Source organism: Cnephaeus nilssonii, assembly GCF_951640355.1.
Source record: "Cnephaeus nilssonii genome assembly, chromosome: 9".
NCBI lineage: Eukaryota > Metazoa > Chordata > Mammalia > Chiroptera > Vespertilionidae > Cnephaeus > Cnephaeus nilssonii.
In genome coordinates, this window is record NC_137080.1 from 88,269,112 (window position 1) to 88,281,204 (window position 12,093).

The 12,093-nt window shown below is 46.6% G+C and overlaps 1 protein-coding gene across 1 annotated transcript in view; it reads left to right on the forward strand.

The window, feature by feature from the left end:
* KIF6 (kinesin family member 6) overlaps positions 1-12,093 on the forward strand; it is a gene marked incomplete at its 3' end in the record, with an annotated part of 382,214 nt that overhangs the window by 298,190 nt on the left and 71,931 nt on the right. Inside the window, exon 15 of the mRNA XM_079781145.1 lies at positions 7,697-7,752. Coding sequence (XP_079637271.1) covers positions 7,697-7,752 — 56 coding nt within the window. The remainder of the gene's footprint in view (positions 1-7,696; positions 7,753-12,093) is intronic.

Sequence of the window (12,093 nt, forward strand, 5' to 3'; positions counted from 1 at the left end):
GAACACTGACCAAAGTCCACCCACATCTCGCGAGAGTCACCGTGAGAACGAGAATATGACGTCAATATGCAAGTATATAAACACCACCGTGCTGACACTCGTAATCACATGCTCATGGACACTTGAGCCGTGGCCTCACTTTATGAGGTTATTATCTGCATTCCAAGTGATTTGGACTCTCACCTTCCTGGAATACATGACAAATTTGTGGATTGGATTATGAACCGAGAATGGAAACTGCTGTCAGATTCTGATATGGACTTGGATCAAATTGAGCAACCACAGCTAATGATTGCAGGTAAAATTCAGCAGGAATTTGTTAATGAGTGGAAGAAGACTGTCAAATCTGAACCGCTCTATTTTGTACAATTTGAAAAAGGAACTAAAGTTTTTCATCTACGTAATGCTAATTGAAACGAATGATATGAAGAGTATTCTTGTTGGACACTACCTGAGTCAAATTCACAGTAAGTTGATAAGACAGCTTTATCAGACAATTGAGCCTCAAATTCCAGACTGGATGGCAATTACTAAGACCAGTTTAACGGAGCCAGTCGTATTTGAGACAACAATACTTTCCCACATGTCTTCTTCCAAAGACCCAGTCAGAGTTTCAAATGGGCGTGGACTACCATCGAAGAGTATAAAGGTGCTGTTCTTAATTTGCAGGAACACAAATGACTAACTGTTCTCCCGATCATCAACAATCAAGTCAAGTCTTCAGATTCTCAACATACTGACCCAGACAAAGCTGAATCTGATCCTTTCTTTCTACAGGAGCAAAGCAACGTCAAAATATATGGGACTTGTTCTGTGGCTGGTTCAGTATCACCTCAGAAAAACAATGGATACAACAAGAGAGCCAGGAATCTTACCTGAGCTACAATGCAACTGGAATATCCAGGAGCCAGATTAAATCTGCACTGGAGAATGCATGTAAGATCATGAGTCTGACAAAAACAGCCAGTGATTATTTGGCTGGTAATGAACTGTCAAATGACATTAAGACCAATCGGATATACAAAATGTTTGAACTAAATGGATACGATCCTGCATATGCTGGAAGTGTGCTGTATGGCTGATATAAAAAAAAAAAGTTTGGGAAAAGAAACACTATCTGGCTGTTTGGTCCTACTACAATGACCGGAAAGACAAACATTGCAGAAGCCATCTCGCATGCTGCTCCGTTTTATGGATGTGTTAACTGAACCAATGAAAACTTTCCATTCAATGATTGCATCAACAAGATGGTCATCTGGTGGGAAGAAGAAAAAATGACTGCCAAGGTTGTCGAGTCTGCAAAGGTCATTCTCGTTGGAAGTCCTGTTTGTGTTGACCAAAAGTGCAAGTCCTCTCAACAGACTGATCTGACACCAGTGATTGTGACTTCAAATACTAACATGTGTGCTGTCATGGATGGAAATTCAATAACATTTGAACATCAACAGCCATTGGAAGATCAAATATTCAAATTTGAACTTGTCTGCCAACTCGATTATGACTTTGGGAAGACCACAAAAACAGAGATCAAAGAGTTCTTTGCCTGGGCAAAGGCCAATGAGTGTGATGTCACGCGTGAGTTTAATGTTAAAAGGGTGGAGGCTAAGAAAAGATCCGCCCCCTCTGCAGAGAATATAAGCCTGTCAAAACGCGTTCAAACTTCATTTGAGATTGAGACATCAGGGGAGCCAGAAGTGTTGGATTTCTCCTCTCGGTATGTTTCTAAATGTTCTCAACATTTGAATTTGACACAAATGATGTTTCCATGTAAAAATTGGGAAAGAATGAATCAAAAATTGGATATTTGTTTCACTCATGGTGTATCAGATTGTGAACAGTATTTTCCCAAAGTTATATCAGATTGTGGATTTACTCAAAAACTGTCTACAAAACTTAGCCAGATTCATAAATTGCAGTGGGATACTCCATTTGCTTGCACTGCATGTGATGGGCTTAATGTTGACTTTGATGAGTCAAGTAGTCATGTCTTTTGTTGCTTATCCTCCAGATTGGTTGGAAAAGGCTGGCCATGCACTTGCTGAGTTTTTTTTCATCTTGAGGCAGGACCTCCAAAGCCAAAAGCTAATCAACAAAAACAAGAAAACACCAGAGGGCCTGTTGTTCCTGGATACAAATATCTTGGACCACTTAATGGTCTAGGTAAAGGAGAGCTGGTTAATAGAGCAGACATGGTTGCCAAAGAGCATGACAAGGCATATAATCAACTCCTTAACAGCTGTGATAATCCACGTCTAACATACAGCCACACAGGCGCTGAGTTTCAGAAGAAGCTCGCAGACGACAACATCGCTAGGTGGAAACCTTGGAAAAGCTGTATTCCAGGCCAAAAAACGGGTTACCGAACCCTTTGCTCTGATAGAAAAGCCAGTCAAGATGGCACCAGTGAAAACGCTGACAAAAGGACACAAAAGACCAAGACTTTAGATCCATTCTCTGCCACTGTTAGATGAAGACTCTATCTTTGAAAACAGCAACAACAGAGCAGACAGCCAAGACTCTGGGATCAGAACTCAATCCCAGCAAACAAATACGAGTGGATGATCAGTAGTGTCCTCAAATTTGGCATCTAGTACAATGGCTGCAGGTGCTGGCAGCCCAATGGGCGACAATATGCAGGGTTCCGATGGAGTGGGCGCTTCCTTGGGAAATTGGCATTGCGATTCCATGTGGGTGGGTGACAGAGTCATCACAAAATCTACCGGTACCTGGGTCCTGCCAACCTACGACAACCACCTGCACAAGGAAATCAACAACTCTGGAGCGACTGGAAACAACGACACCCAGTACTACGGATTCAGCACCTGTGGGGATACCTGGACTTCCATCGGTTCCACGGCCACTTTGCCCCTCAAGACTGGCAACATCTCATCAATAACAACTGGGGACCAAAAAGGCTTGACTTTAGCTTTTCCACATTCAAGTCATGACACATGACAACACAATGACTATCGCTAATAATCTCACAAGCACAATCCACGTGTTTGCGGACTCGGACTATCAGCTACCGTACCACAGCGGGGAATGCACACGAAGGAACACTGCCTCCATTTCCAGCAGGTGTATTCATGGTTCCACAGCATGGATATCTTAACGGAGAAAATGCAACCGGCAGGTCTGCATGTTGTCTGAACTAGCACCAGTAGCAGGTGCTCCGTTTTTACCAAAAATCCTAACTCCAGCTTGAGGACATGTTGCTTCGTCTCCAATACGAGAAGCCATTGCAATGCCTGGTTGCATTTTGCGTGCTCTTCCGTTGACAAGTACTTTGTTTGCAGATGTCCATCCAACTGACGCGCTGTTGCTGGCAGCTGTTTCATGCATGACCTGCTGTCGCATGCAAGGACCAGGCGGCCAAGTGCAGTATTGTGATGCTAGGTCGCCTTTGTTGCGTTGTTAAAAACCAGCTTGTTTACACTGTTTTGAGCAGTTGCAGCAAGTGCCCATGGATATTGATCTATTAGAGGATTCATCAATCTGTCAATGCTCTGGTTGTGTGCATATGAGCAGTGGAATGGCACGTTTCCGAATGAATAGCTGAATGTAATGCTGTAAACAACAACATTACATTCAGCTATTCATTCAGAAATGTAAGCAAGTTGGTTTTTAAAAATGCAACAAAGGCGACCTAACATCACAATACCGCACTTGGCCGCCTGGTCCTTGCATGCGACAGCAGGTCATGCATGAAACAGCTGCCAGCAACAGCGCGTCAGTTGGATGGACATCTGCAAACAAAGTACTTGTCAACGGAAGAGCACGCAAAATGCAACCAGGCATTGCAATGGCTTCTCGTATTGGAGACGAAGCAACATGTCCTCAAGCTGGAGTTAGGATTTTTGGAAAAAAACGGAGCACCTGTTACTGGTGCTAGTTCAGACAACATAATGACGACAAGCGAAAGCAAAATACAAACAACTAATCCAGTTGCCTACAACGAATGATACAGAATAGCAAACAGTATTGAGCAGACAAGCACAAGACCAACACTGGAAAATGTCAATCACCAAGGAGCCGTTCCGGAATGGTATGGCAAGATCATGAAGTTCACTTCCAGGGACCAATTTGGTCTAAAAGTCCTCACACAGATGGGCATTTTCATCCCTCACCGCTGATGGGTGTATTTGGACTGAAACATCCCCACCTCAAATTCTAATAAAAAATACTTCAGTTCCTGCAAATCCTCCAACAACGTGCAACACCAGCAAGATCAACTCGTGCATCACTTAGTATTCCACAGGACAAGTGATGGTTGAAATCGAATGGGAGCTTCAAAAAGAATCATCCAAGAGATGGAATCCAGAGAGAGTGGAAGGGAGAGGGAGAGACTGAGAAACACCGATGTGAGAGAGACACATGGATTGGTACACAGCAAACTTCGGCACCAAGGCTACGCTTTCATTTGCCCCAGGCAGCAACAGGGTGTGTTCAGAATCCAGGGCAATTGGCACTCATTACCCCACCTGCCCACTCTAACCCAACAATGTTGCATATCATCAATAAACTGTGTATTTGTAAGTAGACTTTGGTGTAATGTGCTTCTTATCAATAAATAGCATGTTAATCATAAACCAATAGACATTATATACACACAGAGACGTGTCAGTGTTCACCTCTCACGGAAAGAGTGGGCAGTCCCGGCCTCTTCAGGAAACTGTGCTTCTCATTGCCCTGGAGCAGAGCCAGGTGTGGCCTCTTTAGCTGCTCTCACCCTGGGGCCACACCTCCCAAAGGGGCCACGCCTCCTCAGCAGTGAGCAGCAGCTTGGGATATCTATGGTCTGGGTGCACATGCCCTGGGGAAGGTCAGCACAGGTTCCCCACCTTGGTCGCAGGTTGGCTCCCTGAGCACGTCACTAATGGGAATGTGTGTCTGTTAGAAGGTTGGCAGTGGAGGGCTCCTCCTAGCACAGTCTGGATGAGCGGAATTCAGCTCCGGGCAGGAGGAAGGGGACGGGCTGGGGGCTTGAAGGGGCAGGGCGGGCCAGGAGGAACAAGGATGTGGCAGACGGAGCCACCCTCTTCTCAGCTCTTCAGTTTGCCTCCTTTCCCTGCTCATCTCCCAGTCCCCTTCACACTCTCCCTCTTCTCCCCCAGGGCTGGGCTTCCTTAGGAAAGAGTTTGTCTTGACAACCAGGGATCAGCAACACAGGTGGGCGGGGTGGCCTGGAGCGGTGACAGCTGCGGAGTAAAGGGAAACGGTCTCATGAGGACGGACAGCCCTCAGCCCGCACCTCTGCAGTGGGTAAACCAAACCCTTCTGAGCCTGGCGCTGGGACTGCTCAAGGCGCCCCCACCCAACACTGTGTCTGCCAGTCCTGGGCGGCTCTTTGGAGAGCGTGGACCACCGCACTAAACGCCCCCCTTTGCTGTGCCCCCCGGACAGTCTGGACACTGCCAAGGTGGTGGTGCGGTGTGGGGGGCCTCACCCAGGCCCGTCAGGCTTCTGTGAGCAGTGCCACGTTGGTGGCCTGTTCTCCCTGCAGGCTCCTGCTGTTGTGTCTCCACCTGCTGCCCTCCAGCACTGACATGAATTCCAGCAGCTCCTCAGCCTTGCACTTGCATTTTCACTGTTCTGTGCTTCCAGACTCCACAGAACTGGCAGGACAAGGCATCTTTCATTGAGCAACGAAGGACTGTGAAATCCTATGAAAGCCTAGGTACTGGACGTGGACAGGGTGGCCATGGTTCAGTCCTAGTCCCCCCACTTGGCAGAAACTAAAGCATGAAGACAGTCCTCACCTCTGAATGGCCTGGACCAAACCAGAGATGATGCTGCCCGGCAGACACAGCCAGTGCGAGCCCACGGAGCCCAGCACAGTGACCTACATGCCACATGAATGTTTGTTGAATGAAATCCAATCTGAATGGCATCGGAAGGAACTGCACTCCTCTCCTGGAGGCGACAGGCCCTCGCTCAAGAGAGGACGTGCATAGTCTATGATGAGCCTGAATACCCTCGGTGAGGGAGCTAGGGGTGGAGTCCCAAGAAACCTAACATGAAGGGAAAATGTTGTCCCCTTCCCTGGAAATTCCCGTCTGCAGTCGCAGGCCAAGGAGACAGACGCGGAAAATAGCAGTGACATAATTCACACTTCTTTTCATCAAGCACAGAGCACTCTGGCCTTCGTTTATGTTGTTCCTCTGCCTGAAATGCTCTCCTCACCCTACTTCCTCTAACAAAAACCTTGCAACTAAGCAGCTATGTGTGAAATAATGTGGGTCTTACTGGGATGCAGAAAAATTTGAGAGGTGAGGAGAGAATGGGGAGAAAGGAAATAATTAAAATCAAACTGGCCAAATGTTGACAATTAATGGCCTATGTTGCTGGGTATGTGAGTGTTCATTCTGTTATTCTATTTTCTGCATATTTGGAAATTTCCATAATAAAAAGTTTCTTAAAGCTCCTATGCACCCATTAAACCCAGGTCAGTCCTGCCTTATACATGAGCTTTCCTGATGGACAGGCCCCTCCCTGGTCCTCTAAGGTCAGGGCCAGTGTTGCCCACAGTAGCACAAGGTATTAGGTATTGTTTCATAGACTTTCAGTTGCCTCTTAAATTTCATGGCAGAAAGGAGAAGATGAGAAAGCAACTAACATTTCGTAAGGTCCTGGGCTGCAAGTTTCTCATATAGGCCTTATCCTTCCTCCACCACCTCTCCAGCTCTCCCTGGGGGTCTCATAAGTATTTGTTGGGCGACAGGGAATCATTAAGCAAACATCAGCACAATCACCTGGTGGACTAGTAGACAGCCATCAAAGACAACAGAGACGTTTCTAAAGACATGGGGAAAGGCATGCTATAGTGCTAATTGAAAAAAATCAAAGCACAGAACCATGTGTACAACATAGTCTTAACTCTATAAAATACTGGCTAGAAAAAAGACTGGAAAGATCTCAAAATGTGCTTATTTCTAGGTGGGGGATTATTAGAGATTTTTTTTCTTGTTTTTAAATTTTCAAAATGTGATTTAACATCATCTATAACAGGAGTCAGAAAACTTCTCCTGTCAAGGGTCAGATAATAAATATTCTCAGCTCTGCAGGCTATATGGCCTCTGTTCAATCTACTCTATTCGCTGTTTTAGCAGGGGAGAGTTTTCCGATGGTCTTAGGCGACCCTGCTAGTGGTTCTCAACCTGTGCGTCGCGACCCACAGGTTGAGAACCGCTGCTGTAGAGCCTAAGACCATCGGAAAGCACAGATATTTACATTACTATTCATTAACAGTAGCAAAATTACAGTTATGAAGTAGCAACGAAAATAATTTTATGGTTGGGGGTCACCATAACATGAGGAACTGTATTAAAGGGTCAGGGCATTAGAAAGGTTGAGAACCACTGCAGAGCATACATAGTACAGAAAGCTTACAGTCATGCTTTATTCTGGTACCCTTGCATCATAAACACTAGAAATTGAAAGTCATAAATTAGTGAATATGAGAATGAAAATTCTATGCTGGGTAGAGGAGTAAAAATTCACAACACCAGTGATAAATACAAAATTTATCTCTATTTTAAACCTAGTATATTTCATTTATTTAGATTTTCTTTTATGTCTTTTAATAAAGTATTATATATAATATTTTAGAGATCTCTCAGAAATCTATTATTTTTAAATCATAATTTAAGATGAAGAGGAAAAAGTTAAATTCTGATTTCTTTTTTTTTCCCTCCAGATTTTCTGAAGCAAAGGCCCTGGGAGAAAATATAAATGAAGCGAGAAGTAAAATCGGTAAGCAGACGATCTTCTGTGAGCCTCTCTCACGGACCATTTTCCTGGTGGCAGTCAGGTCAAGGCGTGGCAGAGTGCCTTTCCTTGCAAGTCTCTCCTCCTCCCCTAGTCCATCAGGAAAAGCAATTCCTTTTATCTGGAACTTGAGCTTTTCACACACCCCCTCTGCCCCCCATGCAGGCCTGAGCTCTAGCATCCCAGTGAGAAAGTGACCTTTTCCCTGGTGGTTTTCAGCAACAGCACTGCTGGCCCTCACCACAGGATTGCGGTGACAGTTGGTGTTTTCAGGTGCTGGGAAACGCCGTCACACCTCCAAAGCTTACTCTTAGCATTTTGGGTGTGGGTGCTCGTTTTTCAGCACCAACCAGTGAGCCAGGGGAAAGATGAGAAGCAATACTGAGCCAGTGTGCCTTCCCAGGATGCAGGCTGCTGAGCAGGGCTCCCCCGCTTAGGCGTGCATCTCGGGAAAGACGAGGTTAAAGCCAGAGGCAAATTCAACAAAAGCATGTCACAGACCTTTGTGACAGCAAGAGGAGAATGTGTCTTTCATTCCAAGCTAGAAGACACACGGAGAAGACACACGGAGATCCATCTCCCAGGCGGGGCAGCTTCACAGAGGGGATCCCCGTGGGAGGTAAGGCAGCAGTTACCAACCAGTTCACAGAGGACTCCCTGAGTCCCATTGTCCCCACCTTCCTCCTTCGGAGGGACAAAAGCCACTCTGAATGGCCCTTTTGGCTTTTGCTACAGAATACTGAAAATCATGATAGCCTCGGGTTGTTTCAGTTGAGGAAAGGGGAGGCCTATGTCCTCCTCCTGGGCCTGAATGGGAAGAGCTAAGGAAGCCAGGCCCAGCTCCAGGCGGAGAATCGCTAGAGCCTCAGAGATTCTTAACCTAAAGGCCAGGGTCTTGGACGGGGGGCGGGGGGGGGGGGGGGGGGGGGGGAACGCACCTTCATTTTTGCTAACCTCTGCCTGCGGTTTAGCACTACCTCAGTGATGAATGTAGGCAGCAGACCACAGTAGCACTAGCAGCACCTGCCACTAGTGGCAATCACAGACATTTCCATTTCACAGCACAGTTGGCCGACATGGTAAAATGTCCTTTATACTCATCAGTATGTCTCAATTATAGTCTTTATTAGACTTGGCATTCGAGCTGGTTATTTAATGCATTTATATAAAAGCACATAGATATCTCTGCATCAAAAAAAAGTTTTAAAATTTTGGTAACCTTTAGTACAGTTAGTTTCTCTTAAAACCCTATTTAAAGTTCCTTCCTTGGCCTGGACCTCAAGCCCCTGAAATTGCATGAAAAAAAATGGGGGGTTAGGAGTATGCATTATTCTGGAGGTAATAGTTTATCTGGTTCTCGAAGGGGTCAGTGACCCAAAGCAATAAGGAAGCTGATTGGGCAGGAAAGCAGACGCCTGAGGAGCAGCCAGGCCGGCAGCAGGGCAGCTGACCCACCTGGCTGATGGCCGGGAGGGCGGGGCAGGGGAGCAGGCTTCCATGGATCCCAGGACTTGTCAGCATCATGTGACTCAAAGGACCCAATGGTCTGTTTTCATTCCAGGAGACAAGGAGGAAAGACCTTTTATAAATTGCTTCTCCACACAAAGTAGTATAAGGTTTTGCTCTTAAAATATATCTAACTCTCTAACCCCAAATAAAACTGTTCCAACAGTAATGACATAGATTATGACGGAAGGTACCCATGGCCTATGTGTCAATGTACTTAGCTTTGTACTCTCGGTACCTTGGGTTGTCACAATTATAAATTCTCCATCATTTTGGTGCAATAACGTATGTAAATGGATCCCGTTCGCCACGTTCTTGGGATTAAGCAAGCCGGGGCTGCCTGAGGCTGCACAGGTTGGGGCGGGGAGACCTCCCACAGAGGAATCTGTGATTGCAAATATGCCAGCAGAAGCCCTGGGTGAGCAAACCTTTGTTTTCTCTGGAGACTAACAATGTTGAGATTCACCGCTAAGAGAAAGTAGCTGGTTCAGTGGTGCCAATCAAGTCATCATCACTATCACTTCATTTCAAATGTGCTCATGATCCGCGGAGGGCCAGGTGAGTGGATCACTGCGACTCAAGCCCAGAACTGCACAAGCCCCTCCTGGTGCTTGGCCACAGGGAGCAGCCCACCACCACTGCATCTCAGACACAAGGTTAAGAGTGAGAAGGCATAAGGAGGAATTCACACACATATTTAAAACGTCCAAAGTAACCTTGAGGGAAATTGCTTTCGGGAGATGTATGATGTTCCTGAGTCATACATCTTTAATTTCTTACTAGGGAGAAATTAAATCAAGTGAAATTAAGTGCAGTCCCCAGTGAGTCCTTTAGTGACTCCCAGGGTGAGGAGGTGGGAGCCCTCACCATGTACCATTACATGCGCAAAATGACGATTCGGCTTCGCTCCAGACTGTGCCATGCCACACCCCGCCCCTGTGGCACGCACTTGCAAGTGACCTGCGGAGAGGAAATGAGAGCTGTGTGTGCGAACGGCAGGTCAGCCAGCCCACCTGGGTAAGGTCAGGTGGCCCCGTCTTCTCAGGCCATTTGGCTTTTCTCTGACATTGTGATCTGGAGCTGCCACTTGCGTTTCATTCTCAAAATTCCCTGACACTTCCACATTATTTGTTTTTCTTAAACCAAGCTACCCCAAACTAGGTAGATAAGCTCTTGCCACAAGCTCCTTTTTTTTTGGCCCTCTCTGTACATTATTTAGATCAATCCTGATGCTGAAACAAGTTTAGATCGGAAACGGAAGAATAAAAAAGTCATAGAATATTTGTGTCCATTGGAGAGTCATTTCCCTTGGGTTTGCTTACCGGCTCCGTACACAGGAGCTTTTCATCCTGTGGGCTGTGTTTTTGACCATGTTCATATACACCCTGGTTCCATTTGTCATATCTCTAAAAATGCTGTCAAGCCCAGTCTGTGGGGAAAGAAAGAGACTGCTTCGGAGGTGGCGGCACAAACCAGGCCATTTTTCACTCGCTGGGATTCTGGCGTCGGTGTTTCTACATCAGCGTTCTCCCCCTGGCTGCACTGTCTTTGGCAATAAAGGACAATGAATGGCTGCTCCCTGGCCTGAGGCCCACTCCCGATCCAGTCCAGGAACCAGCTGCCTTGGAGGCAGGTGAAAGGCTTTGACTGACACCTCTTGGCACGTCTCCGTCCTCCATAGACCGTCCAGGCCTAAATGAGAACTGACGTCACAGGATGCTGCACAGAAGGGTTTTCACTAGGGAGCCAATCAATGGCCAGTTCCAAAATCGCAGGAAATGTCCTAGAAGAAACTGTCAGTGAGAGGCCAAGGAAACGACCAACACTGGGAAGGCTAAGAAGGCATTCGGAACGTGTTCTTTCTCCTGCTCCAAATTCAGAGAAGGATCCCAACCCACCTTTGAAACAATACTCCTTTAAAAAAGGTTTCTCCCGTACATTTGGGATTTGGGAAAATCGGATCTGGGTCTCCATTCTCAGAATAAAGAGGACTGTTTTTCAGTTTTGTGAATTTTTATACTTTAATATTCCTCCGAGGTTTACTTCTAGACCTGCCGGTGCACATCGGCTTCTAGTGTCTTCTCCCAGAGCCGGGCAAGACAGCAGCCTGGGCATGTTGCGAGATTGTGAAGACCTGAATCAAGTGTATTCTTTTGTTACTATTTGTCTCCAGGTCCAAATAACAACCACATCAACAACAGCCTCCATCACTCATTGAGCACTGACTCTGAACTGTGGCAAGAACTCAACATGCGTTATGTCACATAATCCTCCCAGAGAGAGCCATTACCTATATGGGGCATCACCTTATGTCCTATAGTCCTACAGTCGCAACACCTCAAATCAGGATACACCCCACTTGGCTACTTTTTCATGTTCTGATTTTAAATGTTTACATTATAAAAAACCTCTGCAATGAAGATGATCCTATCTTATAGCTGATGCCATCTAGAGTCTATGAAATATGGTATTACTAGAAGCCCGGTGCATGAAATTCGTGCACAGAGGGGGGGTGCTGTCCCTCAGCCCAGCCTGCACCCTCTCCAATCTGGGACCCCTCGAGGGATGTCTGACTGCTGATCGGGCCTAATTGGGCAGTCAGACATCCCTCTCACAATCCAGGACTACTGGCTCCCAACTGCTCGCCTGCCTGCCTTCCTGATTGCCCCTAACCACTTCTGCCTGCCAGCCTGATCACCCCCTAACCACTCCACTGCCAGCCTGATTGATGCCTAACTGCTCCCCTGCCAGCCTGTTTGCCCCCAACTTCCCTCCTCTGCCGGCCTGGTCACCCCTAACTGCCCTCCCCTGCAGGGTTGA